The sequence below is a fragment of the Astatotilapia calliptera genome, chromosome 2 (genome assembly GCF_900246225.1).
Source record: "Astatotilapia calliptera chromosome 2, fAstCal1.2, whole genome shotgun sequence".
NCBI classification, from domain to species: Eukaryota; Metazoa; Chordata; class Actinopteri; order Cichliformes; family Cichlidae; genus Astatotilapia; species Astatotilapia calliptera.
In genome coordinates, this window is record NC_039303.1 from 19970307 (window position 1) to 19992111 (window position 21805).

The 21805-nt window shown below is 42.5% G+C and overlaps 1 protein-coding gene across 4 annotated transcripts in view; it reads left to right on the forward strand.

The window, feature by feature from the left end:
• Nucleotides 1–21805, forward strand: part of LOC113033077 (traf2 and NCK-interacting protein kinase-like) — a 59452-nt gene that overhangs the window by 7805 nt on the left and 29842 nt on the right. For 3 of the 4 annotated variants that reach the window (XM_026186399.1, XM_026186417.1, XM_026186428.1), the window contains exons 3-14: nt 7547–7603; nt 10080–10205; nt 10340–10450; nt 11535–11625; nt 11818–11948; nt 13711–13765; nt 13921–13999; nt 15199–15371; nt 18350–18422; nt 18833–18959; nt 19206–19322; nt 19588–19719. In XM_026186399.1, the coding sequence (XP_026042184.1) occupies nt 7547–7603; nt 10080–10205; nt 10340–10450; nt 11535–11625; nt 11818–11948; nt 13711–13765; nt 13921–13999; nt 15199–15371; nt 18350–18422; nt 18833–18959; nt 19206–19322; nt 19588–19719 (1272 nt within the window). The remainder of the gene's footprint in view (nt 1–7546; nt 7604–10079; nt 10206–10339; nt 10451–11534; nt 11626–11817; nt 11949–13710; nt 13766–13920; nt 14000–15198; nt 15372–18349; nt 18423–18832; nt 18960–19205; nt 19323–19587; nt 19720–21805) is intronic. The other variant, XM_026186408.1, reaches the window with a different exon arrangement.

Consider the following 21805-nt stretch of genomic DNA (forward strand, 5'->3'; position numbering starts at 1 on the left):
GTCGTCACAAAAGACTCCAAACAAAAGACCCCACAGAGCCAGTATCGAAAATCTATTCTGCATATTCATGTGGAGATATCTGTCAATAGATATTACTCCCATCCTAACTTCAACCGTGACCCAAAGTCTTCAAAACTGAAGGTGAAGTGAAAAATGTCCTCATTAGGGCTGTGCGATATGAGGACATGTATCGGATGATGAAATTAAAACATCTGTCGTTTCATATCGGATGATATTGTTTGTTTTGTGGTGTCGCAAAATAAACAGTTTGCAGCAATATTTTTTTTTTTTCATCGTTTGGATGGTCAGCACATGGATGCAGGCACAGATAAGTCCCAGCATGGCCAGTGAAGATGAGGCAGAACCAGGTAGCTCCAAACAAATCGAGGACCAGCATGGACATGGTTTGGTTCTGAAAAGTCTGATACTGGCCAGAAAACTGTACTATGCAAATTATGCAGGAAACAGGTCTCCACCACAGACTCAAACCTGACAAACCTCTACCACCGACGCAAGAATCACCTGAAAGCGTGTGGAGAGAGTTTACAGATGAGAAGCAAAAACAGCCGTCAAGTGCTCAAAATAAACCGTAGACTCAAACGTTAGAACAGGCTCTCCCCCGCAGCACGCCGTGTAATAAATACTCACAAAGAAAATGGCGGGGCTACACCTCCTGTCTAAAAATACATAGTTTCATGCATCCGTCAAAACACTCGACTCCAGGTGCACCACGCCCAGCTGAAAACGTAAATGGTAAATGGTAAAGTCAAGTTGCCCGAAAGTCACAGAATTTACAGAAATGTCTTATATGGATATGAGATTTTGGTCATATCGCACAGTCCCCAATCTGTTCTCACAAAGCTATATGAACACAAACACATGCAGTTACTGCCACAGACCGTATAGCAGATAGACGTAACCACCATGATGTCACCCCTTTGTTAGTGAAGTCCTGTTATGGAGCCTTGAGCATTTTTTTCCCCAATTGCCTCGTCACACCTCCTTTCATGGCTCAGCCGATATAACAATTAGAAAAGTAGCTGCTGAAGTTTCAGAGCAAGGAAGCTGAGACACCTGAAGCTAACCACGGGAGTCGCCCCCTGCTGGCCATGTGAAAGAATGCAGGTTAAAGGCACTTCAGCAACGGCTTCACTTTTATGTGAACTGGAAGCTACATCCATCTTTTATACTGACTAAGGTTACAACCGTATAGGCTTTAAGTGGCACAGTTTCCACACTCAGTTTCTTCAGGAGAATTAATCTTTCACATATCCACGTATGTAACCAACATATTGATCTTGAAGGGGACAGATACAGCGGGTGGCGAGACTGACACTGAAGCAAGAGCAGGACAGAAAGAGAGATGCAGTGAGACTGTTTCTCTCGTTTGTCTCCGTGCTGTCTGTGTTATAAATGTCTCGCTTGTATCTGATTAGCATATGCATGAATATATTATAGTAACCTTTTCACTGAAACGATATTTGTAGTCTTCCCTTATTGTGTGTGTGTGTGTGTGTGTGTGTGTGTGTGAGATATTCATGGACTTCAGGATGCAAAATAAGAGCAACATTTTTCTCCAATTAATTCTGATGGAGAGACCAGACCCCTGTTAGTGTGTGCATGCGCGTCAGTGCGGCGTATTTTTAATGAGTAACTAGATCAGCTGAGTGGAGAACATTTCACACTGGTTTGCTGTGGTGGCAGCAAGCACACACCATCAAGTGTGATGGGACAGGAAGGCCATTTCCTTATTTATTATAGGCTAGTGGATGACTCCATGCCACAATTCTTTGCAATTATGGAGACACTGTCCTCTACTTTAGGACACAATCAAGGCCAGGATGAAGAGACGGCTTCACATCACAGCTCATGCTCAGTGAAATGTGTGTGAAGAATTCCAGCTGAAAAGGGTTTGGACTGGCCGAGGAACACTTCAACCGACTGTGAACCAAGTCTGCATGCTACTGGTCAAGATGTTTAGTTTCACTGTAGTGACCAAAACACTGACATGCTTTATATCAAAGAACACATGGCGTGATAAATAAAACTTTTCAAGGATTCAGGCTCCAGCTGCAGCTCACTCTCTGGGCACTGTTCACTTTTCAGGGAAGATTATTTTATTTTTAATATCTTTTGATTTGTTTCTTCTTTTTAAGAGTTTGAAGTGCCATCAATATCAGACCAGAGCTACATGACAGATGTTTACTTTGATGTTTTGTTGAATGATGTTTACATGAATAACTTGAGCTCATTGGATAATATTCTACTGCAGTATATTTCTAACTAACCAGGCAGCTCCTCTTCTTTCTCTTGACAACACTTTCTTTAAAGATGTCACATCTTCATGGATCTATTTCTAAAATAAATTGTCTGTGCTGAGTATCCCTGAAGCCTACAGCAGGTTTGCCAGCACATTGTTAGTTGTTTCTCACCATCTTTCTGTTCTTGAACAGTACAGTCTATTTGCTGTGATAATAAATATTCTCCAAACTTCCCATTTGTTATTTCCCACGATCAGCCAAGAACTCCCGCCTCGTACCATGATTGAATTCTGTTTTCTTGAGACATAATCAAAAAACATGTTGACGCAAAAGGATGGATGCTGGTTTTGTTAGCCAGTAAAAGTAACCTCGGTGCTCGTTGTAAAAAAAACCCAAAAAAAACACTCTTTCACATAAAAACTGCACATTTGTAAATCTTTAGTTCAGTTTAACTTGGTGACTTTCCATTCATGCCACTGCAGTTGAATGACTTGTCTTCTATTCATAAAGAGGAACAGGCTAACTATAACAGGACACGGAGCTACAAAATATGCCACCCACCATTCAGCTGGATTATGACAGACGTGTTTATGCCGTCAAGCTTGTTGCAAACTCCTGAAAACTCCTCAGATGTGGAAATGGTCGATGTAGACACATGTTTTGACACCCTGCTGTCCTCCAAGTCCAAGCTGTACAGGGAGTGCAGAATTATTAGGCAAGTTGTATTTCTGAGGAATAATGTTATTATTGAACAACAACCATGTTCTCAATGAACCCAAAAAACTCATTAATATCAAAGCTGAATGTTTTTGGAAGTAGTTTTTAATTTGTTTTCAGTTTTAGCTATTTTAGGGGGATATCTGTGTGTGCAGGTGACTATTACTGTGCAGAATTATTAGGCAACTTAACAAAAAACAAATATTTACCCATTTCAATTATTTATTTTTACCAGTGAAACCAATATAACATCTCCACATTCACAAATATACATTTCTGACATTCAAAAACAAAACAAAAACAAATCAGCGACCAATATAGCCACCTTTCTTTGCAAGGACACTCAAAAGCCTGCCATCCATGGATTCTGTCAGTGTTTTGATCTGTTCACCATCAACATTGCGTGCAGCAGCAACCACAGCCTCCCAGACACTGTTCAGAGAGGTGTACTGTTTTCCCTCCTTGTAAATCTCACATTTGATGATGGACCACAGGTTCTCAATGGGGTTCAGATCAGGTGAACAAGGAGGCCATGTCATTAGTTTTTCTTCTTTTATACCCTTTCTTGCCAGCCACGCTGTGGAGTACTTGGACGCGTGTGATGGAGCATTGTCCTGCATGAAAATCATGTTTTTCTTGAAGGATGCAGACTTCTTCCTGTACCACTGCTTGAAGAAGGTGTCTTCCAGAAACTGGCAGTAGGACTGGGAGTTGAGCTTGACTCCATCCTCAACCCGAAAAGGCCCCACAAGCTCATCTTTGATGATACCAGCCCAAACCAGTACTCCACCTCCACCTTGCTGGCGTCTGAGTCGGACTGGAGCTCTCTGCCCTTTACCAATCCAGCCACGGGCCCATCCATCTGGCCCATCAAGACTCACTCTCATTTCATCAGTCCATAAAACCTTAGAAAAACCAGTCTTAAGATATTTCTTGGCCCAGTCTTGGCGTTTCAGCTTGTGTGTCTTGTTCAGTGGTGGTCATCTTTCAGCCTTTCTTACCTTGGCCATGTCTCTGAGTATTGCACACCTTGTGCTTTTGGGCACTCCAGTGACGTTGCAGCTCTGAAATATGGCCAAACTGGTGGCAAGTGGCATCTTGGCAGCTGCACGCTTGACTTTTCTCAGTTCATGGGCAGTTAGTCAAGTCAAGTCAAGTCAACTTTATTTGTCAATTCTGCCACATGTACAGGACATACACAGAATAGAAATTGCGTTACTCTCAAACCCTAGTGATTAGAAAAATGCAAATAAAATAATTAAAAAGTAAAAATTTAAATAAATTTAAATAAATACAATACAATTTTACGTATAACAAAAAAAAGCTATGCAATATACAATATACAATATTCAAGTAAGAAGGCATAGTGGTGCAAAATAGGCAAATAGTGCAAATGGGGATTTAGTAGTGTACGGTAAGAGATAGTGTAACAACAAAGGCTTATGAGGTCCAATGCTTAAGCAGTCCAATGCTCCACAAAGTGACTGGAGCAGGCCAGTGAGTGCGTCAGAGAGTGAGTGTGTGTGTGTGTGTGACAGAGTTCAGTGAGACCGTGGTGGAGAAGAGGGGAGAGGGGGGCAGAATCGGGAGGGAGTTTAGCTTCCTGACAGCCTGATGGATGAAGCTGTCCTTCAGTCTGCTGGTCCTGGCCTGGAGACTCCGCAGTCTCCTCCCTGACGGCAGCAGCTTGAAGAAGCTTTGCATTGGGTGCGTGGGATCAGCCGCTATGCAAAGGGCTTTTTTAGTGAGACGGGTGCTGTAAATGTCCTGGAGGGAGGGGAGAGAGACACCAATGATCCTCTCTGCAGCTCTCACTATGCGTTGGAGGGTTCTATGGCAGGACGCATTGCAGGCTCCAAACCACACAGTGATGCAGCTCGACAGGATGCTCTCGATGGTGCCTCTGTAGAAAGTGTACATGATGGGGGCTGGTGCTCCTGCTCTTCTTAGTTTGCGGAGAAAGAAGAGACGCTGCTGTGATTTCTTGGCCAGTGCTGTGGTGTTGTACGTCCAGGAGAGATCCTCTGTGATGTGCACACCCAAGAACTTGGTGCTGCTCACTCTCTCCACAGACGCTCCGTCAATGGTCAGAGGAGCATGTTGGGTGTGCATTCTCCTGAAGTCCACAACAATCTCCTTCGTCTTCTCCACATTCAGAGAGAGATTGTTGTCAGCACACCACGTGGCCAGGCGTCTCACCTCACTTCTGTAGTCGGTCTCATCCCTGTTGCTAATGAGACCCACCACCGTTGTGTCGTCCGCAAACTTGATGAAGAGGTTGGAGCTGTGTGATGGAGTGCAGTCATGGGTCAGCAGAGTGAAGAGGAGGGGGCTCAGCACACATCCCTGCGGGGCCCCCGTGTTTAAAATGATGGTGCTGGATGTATTACTGCCGACCCGTACTGCTTGAGGTCTTCCGGTGAGGAAATCCAACAGCCAGTTGCACAGTGAGGTGTTGAGCCCCAGCTGGACCAGTTTTTGAGTGAGCTGTTGGGGGATTATAGTGTTGAATGCTGAACTGAAGTCTATGAACAGCATTCGAACATATGAATCTTTTTTGTCCAGGTGTGTGAGTGCTGAGTGGAGTGCAGTGGAGATGGCATCATCGGTTGAGCGATTGGGCCGATACGCAAACTGGAAGGGGTCCAGGGAGGGGGGCAGGACAGTCTTGATGTGCTGCATGACTAGTCGTTCGAAGCACTTCATCAGGATGGGAGTAAGTGCAACAGGACGGTAGTCATTAAAGCAGGAGGGAGATGACTTTTTTGGAACCGGAATGATTGTGGTGGCTTTAAAACATGTGGGGACGACAGCCTGGATGAGTGATATGTTGAAGATGTCTGTGAAGACATCAGTGAGTTCCACTGCACAGTCTCTCAGTGCACGACCAGGAATGTTGTCAGGACCCTGAGCTTTACGTGCATTGATCCTGCTGAGGGATCTCCTCACGCTGTCCGGGGACAGAGTCATCACCTGGTCACCAGGAGGGGGTGGGGTCTTCTGTGCAGTGGTGCTGTTTCGGACTTCAAAGCGAGGAAAGAAAGTGTTCAGCTCGTTCAGCAGGGGGATAGTACTGTCACAAGTCTGTGGTGGGGGCTTGTAATCTGTGATGGTCTGAATGCCCCGCCACAGGCTCCGTGAGTCTCTGCTGTCTTTGAAGTGATGGGATATTTTCTTGGAGTACTGTCTCTTAGCCTCTCTGATGCCACGGGAAAGGTTGGCCCTAGCTGTCCTCAGGCTTGCCTCGTCTCCATCTCTGAAGGCAACATTCCGAGCTTTCAGCAGCCTGTAGACCTCTCCTGTCATCCATGGTTTTTGATTGGCCCGGACAGTTATGGTTTTCGTGACTGTTACATCCTCAATGCACTTGTTGATGTAGGCTGTAACAGTTATTTTGCGCCTTGGTTTTTCCGCACACTTCTTGCGACCCTGTTGACTATTTTGAATGAAACGCTTGATTGTTCGATGATCACGCTTCAGAAGCTTTGCAATTTTGAGACTGCTGCATCCCTCTGCAAGATATCTCACTATTTTTGACTTTTCTGAGCCTGTCAAGTCCTTCTTTTGACCCATTTAGCCAAAGGAAAGGACGTTGCCTAATAATTATGCACACCTGATATAGGGTGTTGATGTCATTAGACCACACCCCTTCTCATTACAGAGATGCACATCACCTAATATGCTTAATTGGTAGTAGGCTTTCGAGCCTATACAGCTTGGAGTAAGACAACATGCATGAAGAGGATGATGTGGACAAAATACTCATTTGCCTAATAATTCTGCACTCCCTGTATAGCTACGGGACCAATTGTTCATATCAACAATATTTCTTTGGAAATGGCCGCGAGCGTTTCTAAGAATTGGCTGCTGAGGGGGAAACAGATGAATAGGCAGATATTTGTTACTTTTAAACTTGCCCCTCATTTCAGTGTCTGTGTTTGTCTGACTTTGTCTCTCTGTATGAATCCTGACTGCTGACTGATTGAATAATGGCGAGTTTGTCATGTCTGGTGGTCTGTTTCAGACACATACACTATACACTCCCACAGAACTGTCATACATCACAGCTTAAAGGCTTATAGAGTAGCTACTCTAGTATCTTGTCAGCTTTCTGAGTCATGACATGGTTTTCAATTTTCCCTTTTTCACCTGACTGCACTTTACAGCTCTGCTCCTCCATCCTGACTTAGTCTCTCACGCTCTCTCTCTCTCTCGTGTCATGTCCTGTTCTTTCTGTCTGCGTCTTTCAAGAGAAAATGAAATTAGGTGGACTTGCCCGAGTCCATGAATATTGAGAATTATATCACAGTCCAAGTATTCACTCAGAAGAGTTACAGGGAGAGCGGGAACACTTTGTGAGCGTTCATCTGTTTACAGACTCCAGCGTGGGACAGTTGTTGTAGTCCTCGTCAAACATTTAGAGGCTAATCTTTTATATTACGATCCAGTTGCTGCCTGTCTTTCCAAGATGCACAGCTGCACTTGTGATTTAAGAAATTTGAACTGGTGCAGAATATTTAACAGAATCTCTACAGTGATCGTATCTCATTGTGTGTGTTTTCCAACAGGGCCGTCATGTCAAGACAGGTCAGCTGGCAGCTATCAAAGTCATGGAGGTCACAGAGGTAAGGGTTCATTACCTCACTACTCTCAGAGTGTACCTGTGTCATCATGTGTCGTGTTTGAGGCAACGCTGTCTCCTGCTCAAAAATAATCCTTATTTATCTCTATTTTATTTCGACATCCTTTTTATGCTCCACCTGTTCTTTACCTGGAATGTCAACTTCTCAAATGCATCCTTTCATGTTCAAACAGCCTGAGCAACACCATAAACACCAAACACTATTTGTGCCATCGCATGAACTACCTGACGACAGTTTGATGGAGAAATGAGGGTAACTCTGCTAATGAGCCATTGAGAGCAGGCTGAAGCGATGGATGGCAGACTGCGTTACACAGTATATAACTGACAGAACATCATAAGATGCGTAACGACCAAAGTGGAACGTTAGTGTAATTAAATTCAACACCACCGTGATAATCATCCTGTTAACATAAATCATACATGACAGCCTTTAATACGTGACTCCTGTTTGAGGGTTTTGCATCGAGATGACCTGTTTTTCTTCAGCTCCTGGATTAAATTTACACATACTGTAGTGCAAGAGTTTCTTGCAACTTATTACACATACAGTTGAGTTTTCTCGGTACTAGGAATCGCTGAATATACAGCTGATAAAATAAGCATTGAACACGTGACCAATATAGTTCCAGATTATCACCAGATGTTGGCAACAACCCATCCAATCCATGTGTTCGATATTTACTTTAACCGCTATGGTTGTGCCCTCTAAAGAAAAACAATCCCTTGTACTATTATAGCATGATGTCCGGTAGACATGTAATATGCAGGATTGAAAGAAAAGACGAGACAGTTTGTGGTGGTGTATTTCTCTCCAGAGACCCTGCTCTCGGCCTACATCCTAGTCCTAAGTACCCATAGCAGTACGCGTTGTGTGAACGTATGGCTCTGTAATAACCTCCACACACTGTTTTTATGGTTTATGATGTCAACCACTGGCTTCTAGATTCCTCGCTTTGGAGTTTGCTCTTTAACTTCGTGGCCATCTTGATCTTAAGGTGTCAGGTAACAATAGGAGTGTAGGTTAGCCAGCTGCATTTCTAAACTGTGTGGGTATAACACACAGTTACCTACTTGGGGAGGCAAAGTACCAGACTAATGATCAGAATTTCACTAACCAGAGCTGTGAAAATGCTTCAAAAGGGCACCAATATAACAAATGCAGTCAAGCCTAGCGAGCAGCTAGAGCTTTTTTTGTAAACAGCTTATGTTTGCTGTTAGAATGAGTGAGTTCCAATCTTAGCATTTAGCAAGGTACTGCTCCACAGACAGGCTTGCATGGCTTTGGATTTATATCGGTGTGAAGTAAAATAAAATGTTAAAAGATCACAAAATCCAACACGCTCAGTCTTCTGTCTTGATAAAATCTTATCAAGAGGGAATATCTTTGGGTTTTGGTTTCTTGCTCAGTAATGCAGCCAAACTGGAGAGTTTAGCACAGACTTTGTCATTTTTCTCTGTTTCTTACATTTTATGTAGCAGATAATTACGTGATTAATGGAGAGAATAATCAGACAACTAGATGACGTGTTAAGAACTCGTTAGAGCCTCCCCCAGAAAAAGAAGTCAAATACAAATTATAGAGTGCCTGAATAAATTATATTACAGATTGTTCTGACATCTAAACGTCGTAGTTTCTTTGTGTGGATGTGACAGCAGGAAATGCTTGGCTATTATCTGCCTTCTTGCAGACACACACACACACACACACACACACACACACACACACAACCTCGTCGTAGGCAGAAGCCTGTGTGTTTCAAACGGAAGTGAAAGTTCAAACTCTGCCTTGTCATTTTTCTCCCCTCCTGTGAAGATTTAAGGGAGGGCAGCGACTGTGAGAAGCTCTCTGTTGTTTCCACTTTCCTGATTAACAACCACAGCCAGCTTCTCCAGCTCTCCTCTTTTCTTCTGCTCTCGTTTCCAGATCCTGAGTAGATTTAGGAGTCCAGTGAATTGGAGAAGTCACAAGTCATTTCCAGGATTTATACTAGGAAAACAAAAAGTGCCGCACACAGTTTCCTCTGCTTTCTTTTTGTCCTCTGTCACGTAAAGTCGACCAACCCCAGTGGTTTTGTTGTGGGATGGGAGTAGTTGAGTTAAGGTCCAGTAGCTGGGTGAGAGATCATCTAAGGGTTATAAAACAGATTCAAGAGGCTATTTACCTGGATGTGTTTGTGATTTTACATTTGGAGCGACACTTTAAAACTTTAAATAAACAGGTCACATGTCCAAGGCAGAAGGGCCACTTTTATAAAAGCCTTGAAACCTTTTTGAACCCAACACAGAAGCATCACAGCGCCGTAACACCTGCTCTTCAGACAAACACCAGGCAGCGCCATTTTCAATCACCTGTGAACGGTCAGATGACCATGACTAATAATGAAATTCCAGTTAACACATGGCAGTAATATTTTTGTCACTTGTTTGATTCCTTATGTTTTTGTTCTTGTGTTTAGGAGGAAGAAGAGGAGATAAAGCTGGAGATCAACATGTTAAAAAGTTATTCCCACCATAGAAACATTGCTACTTATTACGGTGCCTTCATTAAGAAAGGCCCTGCTGGACAGGACCACCAACTCTGGGTTTGTTAACTCGTCACATTTGTTTGTTCTTCAGCACAAACTGTGGATTATCTTAGTTTTTATTAAACAACTGCTGTTCTTTTGGGTTACCTGTGTCAAACACCACATGTTTCTGCTATTTATTTCCCATATAGTTAGTGATGGAGTACTGTGGCGCTGGCTCTGTGACAGACTTGGTGAAGAAAACCAAAGGAAACTGTTTGAAAGAAGACTGGATTGCTTACATCTGCCGGGAGGTGCTCAGGGTAAGATCAAGCACACAGTTTTTTTTTACCTTTATAAGTGACCATTTTAAATAAGTATAGAAGATGTGAGCTTTCTGGGTAATGCAACGATGCTGTTTGTGTCAAACCCTCCATCGTCAGCTAACTCTGTGTGATCTAATAACACAAACAAACACTCAGCAGGGACCTCTCTCTGCCTGCGGTGCTGTTTTAGTGTTGGTTAAAAAAACGCAGGTAGTAACTTGTTTGTGGATGTAAGCGTGGTTCAGTGTCTAGTGTTGTAAAGAAACACGATGGCTGCTTTTAGTGATTCTTTGCCAAAACATCAAAGAGCAGCCAAACTGACACTGATACTTCCTCATGTTCAGGGATTTATTCTCTCGTATGTTTCCCACTGTGACTCGGGGGGATTTCTTCTTTTAGTTATATACTTAAAAGGCCAGTTTAAAGCACATCTCTGTAAAATGTTATGGTTATCATTATGAGAGATCACGAGGTCCTGAGAAAGGCTCCGGGATGTTTGCTTCGCTTTCTGTGCTGGTGTTTGTGGCTCAGAGACATACACAGTAACATATCAGCTTATATCAGCCCCCGGTGTCCTTGATGTTGCCGTTATCTGCAACAAAAATGAAACGGAGCTCATTTTTTTTATTTTGTTGTTTTTGTAGTTGTAAAAAAACTTGAGAGACAAAGGGCTCTGGACTGTCGCCAGAGTTTTCTCCACTGCTGTCAGCCATGCTGTCTCCCCATTGTTTTAACATCACAACACACGCATGCACAAATACACACAGAAACCATGGTGAAGTCATTGTCTGAAATAAGACTTACTTCCTGTTTATTTAACCCACTTTGAAGAAGCGAGAATGCAAATACACACACTAAAACTGTGCTTGAGTTACTCGGCCACTCAGTAACTGCCTAAAGTAAGGATGTCTACTGATGGACTTGAAGCTAAAAGCTAAATCCTGCTCTCCGTTCAGTAATCCTTCAGACACGTGATCTAAATGCTCTCCGAGGGCAGCGTTTGCCCCTTCGTATTTATAGCGGCGGTCATCTGACCGTGTGTGCACGGGAGTGTTTATATGTATTCATATTTGTCTTCCAGGGCCTTTCCCATCTTCACTCCCACCATGTGATTCACCGAGACATTAAGGGACAAAATGTTTTGCTCACAGAGAATGCCGAAGTCAAACTGGGTATGACACACTGACACATGCGCTGTGGTTCCTCAAGCAGACGTAACCCCTGGGAGAACAACGGAACAATCACACAGTCATATTCAAACACATAAATCTCACGACCACAAAGACGCTTCTGAAAGTAGCAACAGTTGTGGCTGTTTTTCACACATGAAACCTTTATTTTTTTTAATTTAATTTTTTTTGCAGTTGACTTTGGCGTGTCAGCCCAGCTCGATAAGACGATCGGTCGGAGGAACACCTTCATCGGTACTCCTTATTGGATGGCCCCGGAGGTCATTGCCTGTGATGAGAACCCTGAGGCTACATATGACTACAGGGTACCTAATTTCAAAGACACAGCCTTGTTTCATTTTTGTTTTTTAAGTGAGAATTAAGGCAGTTCCCAGCTGCTTAAGGTGGTTTATTTGTTATCTAACATGGTGCAGACTATGCTGTGGACAAAGTGGAAGTGGCTATATTTTAATATTGAAGTTATTCAACCACACATACATGGAAATGACTGATAAAGATGAACTACTTTACACTTTTACAGTTTCAGTCATCTCACAGCTCATGAAATCCAGATGCAGGGAAAGCAGCATTTGTGTAACTGTGGTTGTTTTGTACTGTAATGCTGAGGCATTATGCTGAGTGTGGGTCATCAACCACAAGTCATATCTGTTGTGCCACACGCATGTGAGACACACAACCAAGATTCAAACATCTGCTCTTATTATTGCTTTTGCTTCGAGCTCAGTTTAGTTTCACTTGGTTTCCAGAACTCATTGCAGTGTTTCACTCTAGTTTTTATTAGTTTCAGTCTTAGTTACTAAAATGTTTTTGGATTTATCCATTTATGATTGAGGAAGTTCAAAATAGGTAATACAAAATAAACACAAAGCTTCCTGTTATGTAGACACTGCAGCCATGAAAACCCTCCTGAGTTGACAAATTTGACCAGCGTGACGAAGAGCAAGTCTGCAGACGTTTCCTGTGTGTTGTCTGTTTTAGTTATTTTTGAAAGTGCGCAATATTATTTTTTCTTCTTGTTTAGAAGTTTTAGATGTGAGTTTATGTTTCATCAACTCTATTACCTTTTACGTGAGGGTGTCAGTAAAGCACTTTAAGCTGTTTGTTGCTGTGTAAGGCAAAACTCACTTGGAGGTCACAGGTTTGCTTTAGTCCTTTTAGCTGAAACAACGTTGTGTTGACAGCCAGGATCAGTTTCTTCTTCAACATCGTTGAGGGGATAAAAAGTCCAGTCGTCGCCTTCAGTTTGACTGGCTGCTGAGGAACACGTGGTTCTGGATGTTATTGCTACTTCGCTGCCTTCCTCATGTTTTCCAGCTGACACTGTTGAACCATGTTAGTCTGCCATGGCTGTGTTTGGTCCTGACAGCCTGACACTTTTAATTATTGTTCTGAAACACAGAAAAAATCATTCTTAGTCAGACTTTATCTTGTGTTTTCATCTGTAATGTCTGTCACTAACCAACACGTGTCGATTCGCAATATTGAGCCAGTTCAACACATATCACCACACGCAAGAAGTTCATTGTCTGTGAGATGGCTTGCAAATCGCGTCGACCATGATTTAATTCCAGCGACGCCAACTTCTGTGACGTAAAGTCGTGTAGCGCTCGCTTCTCCTGCCTGTCAGATGTGGGCTGAGAAACAGCCCCGGTCTCATAGCAGCACTCAGAAATAAGTCTGCATAAACATATATTCAACAGACAGCTTCCATAAATATAAGAAATTCACCAGAGTGACAACATCTTTCAAACACAGTCCAAAATCTTTTTGCTGTGTTCTTTTTTTTATGATGCAAACCTCATCCAAAATCTTCACGATAAAGTTCGAGTTTACTGAGTGACTGATTCATTTTATCGTATTTCGCAGAAACAACCTGAGACTGTTTTTGAAGAAATTTTATATTAATCAGATCTCACACCCACGATCTGTGAACTCTGGAGACTGTTTCTGTGATTCCCAGACCTCGATGCACTACACCGCTTTTACTAATTACATACAGTCATTTTAAAATGGTATCCAAGGTTATTAGCTACAATATAACCTTTAACCCGCCTGTCTTGTTTTTAGAGTGACCTCTGGTCTTTAGGCATCACGGCCCTAGAGATGGCAGAAGGAGCCCCCCGTAAGTTAAAAACGCATCTACACACATGCACATGACTAACTGATATGCTGAAGTGTTTTACACTACATCGTATGTATTTCCCTTCTCATTTGTTCATTTATTTTTATTTTTTCCACATCTGTGACTCTGCTGCTCTCGGCCTGTGCCCTCCATAGCTCTGTGTGACATGCATCCAATGAGAGCGCTGTTTCTGATTCCTCGAAACCCTCCACCAAAACTTAAGTCAAAGAAATGGTAAGCCCTAAACACACACACACACACACACGCAGCAGGATGCAAACAGCAGTGTTTGGGATTTCTCTTCTAAAAACAGGGCCTCTGAGGGGTCTTTGTTGTGGGTTTCATGCATCTGATAAAAGATCTTCCAGCACTCTCGTCTTGAGAAGAAAAGGTTGAAAGTAACGGGCATGTCTAGATATATCAAGATAAAGTTTTTTTCTTGTTTTGTTTTTGTTTTGTTTTTTTAAAGAAGTCCAGTCATCCAGATTAAAAACCCACTGGTGTGTGTGTGTTCTGGATTGAATCCTATTTAGGGTTTGATTATCAGCCTCTTTCCTTTCTCTCTCCATATTTTCTGTGGATAATTGATAGGCACTTGTTGAACTCATGGTGGAACTGTCATGCTGTCTTTCATTCAGTATTAATGTCATCTGAAAAACGCTTTCTATTGGTGCTTTTAATAGCGTCAATGATTTGGGGTGAACTGCTTTCCCATTTCACTCCAGGCCCCCTTGAGGCAGAAAAATAAAGCAGCCCCACATTTTCCTTCCCAGTTTTCTATGACTTTACACACGGCGCATGTCACTGATTGTAGAGTGCTTCTGTAGGTAGATATCATCGTAAAAGTTGGACTCGTTATTTTGGATTTGCTTTTCCTCGGTAGAGTAGCGCTGGGAGAGGCGATTCTAGCTTTTATACTGTGGGTGAGTGGAAATACTTATTTAAGAATTATGTGGAGTGTTATGCAGTTCAGTGAATTGAATATTTATTTAATGTTGTCTTCTCTTCTGATTTGTTGAGTTTTATGGTTGGAACTACAATTTGTTGCTGGTTTTAACCCTACAAAAGCATTTTTATCATATTTGCTACATGAGTTTCTGAGACCTCCATCTCCTCAACATAATCAATACTTGCCTAAAAAACCTTAAAGTCTTGTTTGTTTTTTGTCTAAAATTAACATTGTTGCTAACAAAAAGTTGCCAAAAGCGCCGAATGTATCAAATGTGATACAAAAAATATATCATCAACAACATGATATAGCAAAAAAAAAAAGTGGATTTTAAAAAATGAGTCTTTAAATTAGTGATTCGGTTTAGAGAATTTAGTGTATTCACAGAAATGTGGAGGAGGTTAAGTGATACTTTGTTACGTTAGTGTGTCTGTTGTTAAACCTGCTTGTAATGTTTTCACATTTGTCTGTATTTTGTCTGCAGGTCGAAGCGTTTCTTGTCGTTCGTTGATAGTTGCCTGATCAAGAACCATCTACATCGACCCACCACAGATGTCCTACTGAGACACGCCTTCATCAAAGACCTGGCTAACGAGAGACAAGTTCGCATCATGCTTAAAGATCATCTGGACCGAACCAGGAAGAAGCGAGAGAAAGGTCAGGGCAAATAAAGGCAGTAAATTTAAACCATAAACAAGCTATTGGCTGTTTTCCTGCTGTCTGTATACAGGGTGGTTTACAGTGACAGAAGCTAGGGCTATTTTTCTGCTCATAGGCTGCTTCACATTTTCCAAAGTCATCCAGCGAGCCAGATCAGAGTCTTTGCTGGACCACTTGTGTCCCCTGGGCCTTGGGTTTGACACCACTTCTCTGCAGGGTTCACAGTTTAATTCCACGTAAAACAAAGGCTGTCATATCTGCACTACGCTGTTAGAATCTGAAAATCCTTTCAGGTGTGTCTAAGTGTCAGGGGTTTTTCAAAGTAAAATGTCAGGTTGAATTTATCACCATGTTTTAAAAATTGACGGTATCTTCTGGCTTTGAGCCCAGCCGTGGTGGATAACGCCGCACACTTGAGCTGAGAGTGGACCAGCTGCTCTCACGGCAGCAGCAGCTGTTTCGCTCAGGCTGCTCAGACAAACACAGCATTTTGCCTCATTTCTTGCCTGCTGTTTATGGAAATGATTCATTTGGTTGCCATTTGGTACTTTTGCATATATTCTGCTTTGTTGTATCTTCATTCATTTTGTCAAAGCTTATGAAAACATATTCTGATGCTAACAGCGCCGGCGAGGCAGACGAGGAGAGCGCAGCAGCGGGAGAATGTTAGGTCAGGCCGAAGGGAAGTCTCGGGCTGACCTTTGCTTTCCTTTTTCTGCTGCATTCTTTTATAACAATGTCTCGCTCACAAAGATGGACGAACGAAGCGAGGACGAAGGGAACAAAAGGCATAGAAACAGACAAAAGAACAACAAATTAGGAATGTGTAACACGAGGAAGCAAGCTGTGAGACGTATAGTGTGAACGTAATTTATCCTCCGCTTACTCTGGATGAGCTGCATGTGCTGAATCACTGATGCCAAAATGTGCAGTCAGACAGTGAGAAAAACAGTCAGGACGGAGATATTTATGACTCTCTTTGCTTTGTTCTCATGTCAGTATTCAGACAGTGTAAGTAATCCTCATAATGTCTATTAGCTTTATTTTTCTTCATTTGCAAAAGTGAGAGAGAGAGACGCTGAGGGGAAGTAAGGAGGAAACGAATCACCATCTGGTTCTAATCTTCTGTTGGCTTATAACAACACTCTAATGACTGGTAGGCTTTCTGCTGTATGCGCTGTGTGTATGCAGTGTGTATAAGGCCATATTTGTGATTTAGTGTGTGTTTCTGTTCCCCTGTGCCCCTCCACAGTAATGAAATGTTGGTAGTGTTACTGTGAAGAGAAAAAACTTTGCAAGTTCTGCAAGAAAGGGGGAAAAAAAAGAAAATCAGTGCGTCCGGATGTGATGCAAAAACGGATGTGTCATTCATCATACCCAAGAGTGTAGTTTGGACAAAGATGTCTGTGTTTTGGAAGATGAGTCACTCCAAAAAGAAATGATTAAAGTCCCACTTTTCAGTCAGGAAAAACTAGGCCGTCCCCTCCAGTCCTTCCCGTGTCTTTCAGCTCCTTTGGAGCCCTTCAAGCATGACATCACCACCATATAAAATATGCTTTTGCCCTGTTTGTTAACGAAAGTCTTCTTTTCTGCTTCGAACAAATCCACCTGTGTTGTGTTGCCTTTTTGGCTTCTTAATGGCAACATATGGTGTGTCAAGTTGATGTTCAACTCACCCCAAGCTCCTATCACACCATATGGTGGCCAAATGTTGTTATAGGAAGCTGACTGGACCCATCTTCATGTACCCCCTTGGAAGAGTGATTGATTTTAGTGCAGTGTTCATGAAGGCGGTCCTGGTTAAAAATGACACTGGGATAGTAGCATTTTTAAACATTTCCTACCTGTGCTAACACATGCTTGCATGCATTGTGTTGCCGTGTGTCCCTTGATAAAAGGTGTATGTGGAAACGAGAGACACCTTTTAGATGGGGAAGCACTGCTGTCCTGAAATCTACTACAGCATAAAACTCTGCTCCTTTTAGGCTTCCATAAAGGAAGCCTCTTTCATTTTTTGCTGAATAACTTTGCCCACACTAGACTTTTGTGTGGCTTTGATAATGACAAAATTGCTACTGGCAGCAGACGATGAAGGGGGAAGAGGGTAGGGCATGGAGGAAATTTTAATGAAATAGCGGCTTGCTCACAAAGCCAGAAACACAGATGAGAATTCCCACCGCGGTGCTGACACATCAGAATCGTTCACCCAAGACACCACCCGTGAGCGCATCGCATTTCTAACGCGTCAATTTACAGTAGAGCGTGCAGTGCAGCGTGTGGATGGTGCGACTCGTCAGAGAGTCTTCACTTTCTCTGCATCTGGGGCCAGATGCATGAAGGCCTGGTGACTGACGTCATACAGTGGCTGTTTGTGCATCAAGTTATTTGAAATGTCAGTGAAAGGAAAGACAAAGAAGAAGCAAAAGTGAAAGAAATGCACTCGCTCGAAGTAGAGAAAAGAAACTGTTTTATTTTGGAGTTTCAGTTCTGGAATAATAAAAAGAATAATCTGTAGAAAAAGAGAACGAGAGCATTGGTGCTGCAAGGCAAAAAGGAGAAATGGTGTAACCACTCACAGCACAAAAGGGCAGATTATTACTACAGCAATTTATTTAAGCACCTACAATTACCAAAGAGAAGAAAAAGTTTCACGAGGTTCAGTACCCATTAAATTATGTGCCAGATGACTTAAACTGGAGATATTCATACAGATGTGCGTCTGTGCGCTTCTGTAAACAGGACAAAATGTTCTGTGATATCAGCTGTTTGCCTAAAGGTGAGATTGTGTCTCAGCTTATTTTTCATCGGCATCATTTTGGGTTTGACTCTGAAAAAGTGTGAAGTATCAGGACCAGTGTCCATGTGGGAAAAGGAGTACGTGTATTTAAATATCACCATGTTGGGTGCTGCATAGTAACTTTTTACTGTATCCACTCCTCCTCGCTTTCTCTTCTCTCTCCTTTTTACTCTCTCAGAGGGCCCAGAGTATGAATACAGTGGCAGTGAGGAAGAGGATGATGAGGTCACAGAAGAGGAAGGAGAACCCAGGTAAAGCTTTGTCACGCCAGGCAAAATATTATTCACCAGAAATTAAAGCAGGACTCAGTTACTACATGATCCTTTGTGAAGTAATAATCACACTAAGCAACAAGCTGTCAAGCACACATCATGCGTCTGCCATATAAACATATAAATGATTTTTTTAATTGTTATTAGGTCTTAAGTGATCATTGCTACTGAATCACTACAGGTTATGTTTTATTATAAGTCCACAGACAGATGTTGCTGTCCCTGGATGTCAAATAGCAGATGGTGCCGTGCACAGAGCTCACTCACTCCTAGAGTGAGATTAATGTGTGTGTTTTTGTTGCTGTGACCACTTTCCCTTCGTCCTCACGTTAACTCGAGCACGTCACTCGCACTTGACTTAATGCCGCTCACGTGTCTCTCTCCATCAGCTCCATAGTCAATGTTCCCGGCGAATGGACGCTGAGGCGGGAGTTTCTTCGACTGCAGACAGAAGATCACGAAGGCGGCAGAGACGTAGGGCGCGGAGGAGGTGGTGGAGGTCAGCGGGGACAGCAGGTAGTTTGTTTTGTTCTGTGCAGTTTTGTCTACATGCATATAAATTTTAGTAAGATGCAGAGAATTACATGTGATACATTTATTATGAGCAGCAGGTTATTTTACTGAACTATTTCACATTTAGCAGTTAGCTTTCAGTATCGTGTCAGGGTTAGACAGCACTCCGCTCAACGGTGGATGAAGTCAAACATGAATCGGTTTTCTTAGTTGCATTTTAAGTGTGGTCATGTTGTATTTGACATCCAGGCGTTGCAGCAGCACAGGCAGCAGCTGGAAGAACAGGAGCGATACAAGCAGCAGATCCTGGCTGACAGACAGAGGAGGATCCAGCAGCAGCAAGAGCAACGGCAAAAGTTAGAGGATGTAAGTGCTGTTATTTACAGTGGTTTCCATAGGATTCACTCCGCATTGACACATTAATAATAAAATATTAAGAGCGAATATAATATTTTATTGTGTGTGCTTAACTTCCTCTTTCACCTTCCTCATATCGAGTCTTTAAACTGCGACCGTTGTGACTTTATGTAGTTTTACTGCAGGGAACAATGTCAGCATAAAGCCTTAATGTTTGTTTAATACTTACATTTGTTAGGTTGATTAAAACAGTTCCCTTTGTTGTTGCCTGCAGCAGAGGCGACAGCTGACAGACTGTGCCTTTCAGTGGGGAGAGCTGCAGGAGGTCTTCCTTGGGGAGGAGTCTGAGCTCCACGACAGCAGGATCTTAGTGGATGAGGGAAACAAGAGGAGCGACAGGAGACAGGTGCAGATGAACTTTTGACTTGGTAGCAGTTGGAGGATCTTTTTATACATGCATACTGAGTCCACTGTAGGTGTAGTGGTGAATTTCCAAAGCTTAGGTTTTACAGCAGTGTTATGATAACCTTACAGGAGACCTGTTACGTTTATTTGCAACTTTATCTGAAGCGAGCCCTTTTTGTCACGTCCTGAGCTCAAGATGGTTCAGTTTTCTCTATGCGCAGATAATATTAGCAAAGCTAATATGGTAGATAACCACAACTTAATGAAACTGCTTAATATATTTATCTTAAACAGTTACCATTGTTGTTGGTGCTTTCCAAAAAAGCTTGTTTGGTTTGTTAATATGATGTCGCTTGAGGAGAGGACAAAAGCTGAACTGCGTGAAGGTGGACAGTGATTGGTTTAAAAACATCAGATGTAAGCACTGATTCTTAGCTGACCAAACAGCTGTTGGATGAGCTGTAACATGTGTCCCAGGCTCTCCCACCGTGTTCATGTCTTTACCACCTTCTTCACCTGACAAGTTTTCCACCTGTGATGGTTTCCCAGGGTTTCAGATGAGTTTTAAAAAAAATGATCAGAAGCATCAAGCAGACACACAGCAACTTTGTCACTTTGTTTCTATCATATTCACGTGCTCGGTTGTTTAATTAATTAAAAAAAAGCTCCCGAGGGGAAGATCAGGCTCCATAGCTGCTTAATGCTCCGCTGTGTTCGTCACCTGGCTGCTAACTTTGTCTGCTGCCTGGTGCTGGATAAGTAGTCTACAGTGCATTAAACAGAGCCTTTTTTGCCAAAAACAGCTGCCTACTGAGATGGAAATGATGCTGATGAGGACTGTCGGGATGGAACAAAAGTGAAGACGTGCATAGTGATAAGTTACTTCTTGCTGAAATGTCTTCCCAGTAGGCTGACTGCTGCATGTCCTTACTAACCCCTGTGTTTGAGACATAAAAGCCAACACAACAGCTGAACGTGTATATGTGAGTGATAGGAGTGATAGGCCCCTGAGAGTCTGACCTGGGTACCAAAACTGCTCTGACCTCCAACAGCTAATCCCTAAAACATCTCATGTCTTTAGATTATAGTTTGAGCAAAGTTATATAATGTCTGTGAAGTAGCTGTCAGAGGAGTTACTTTGTGACAGGTGACTGAAACACTGTGTGTGTGTGTGTGTGCGTGTGTGCGCGCGCGCGCATGTGCTATCTACATTTGGTTCAAGCTTCAGAAAATAAAGCTGTGATGATGATGATGTGCACGGCACTGATAGCGGGTGCACCTGTCAGGCTTTGTCACTTGGGTGATAAAAACACACCTTCAATGTAACAGAGTGATGAAGGACCTGGTGTAGTCTTCTCAGTTTTTGAGGACTTAACTGGTGCAGGTTAAGAATAAAGTAAAAGAGGAGGTCTGTATTTGGACATTTTTTCACATTTCACTGTACCGCTGAAAGTTTTCTGAATTATTTGGAGTTTGAATAAGTTTTTTTTCCCCATCAAGACTGTTTCCCCCCCCACAAAGCTACAACATGAATATGTTTTACTTCATTAAAACTCCGTTTATTGCATCACAGAAACCTGAGACCATGAGAATGACCTTTTCTGTGAGGCAGTGTTACAAAGTAACTGTAGCTATGTGTGTGTCTGTATGCACACATTTAACAAAGTATGCTGAGACGGTGAACTGTCTGTATCAGTTTCAATCATTTTGAGCAAAGACACAAAGACACTCTTTTTACTGTTTTAGAAATTCATTTTTTACTCATTAATTTTGACACATGCTTAATGAATCTATTCCATACACCAGTGGGTTTCAATAGGTTTATATTAACACTGCAGAGCAGGTTAGTGACTGGGGATTCTTCTTGTTGAAGATGCTGTATTTAAATGCTATTAATATCTGTCTTATTTTAGTGTGTGTGTGTGTGTGTGTGTGTGTGTGTGTGTGTGTGTGTCAGGGAGGTATCTGTACGTGTTAGTCTGATTACCTCAAAGTCATTAAGGTCAGCATGTGTAATGGATCTATCTGATGCTTCATTAACTTTCACTGTATGTGTGTTTAATTATGCGACAGGTTCAGTGAGCACA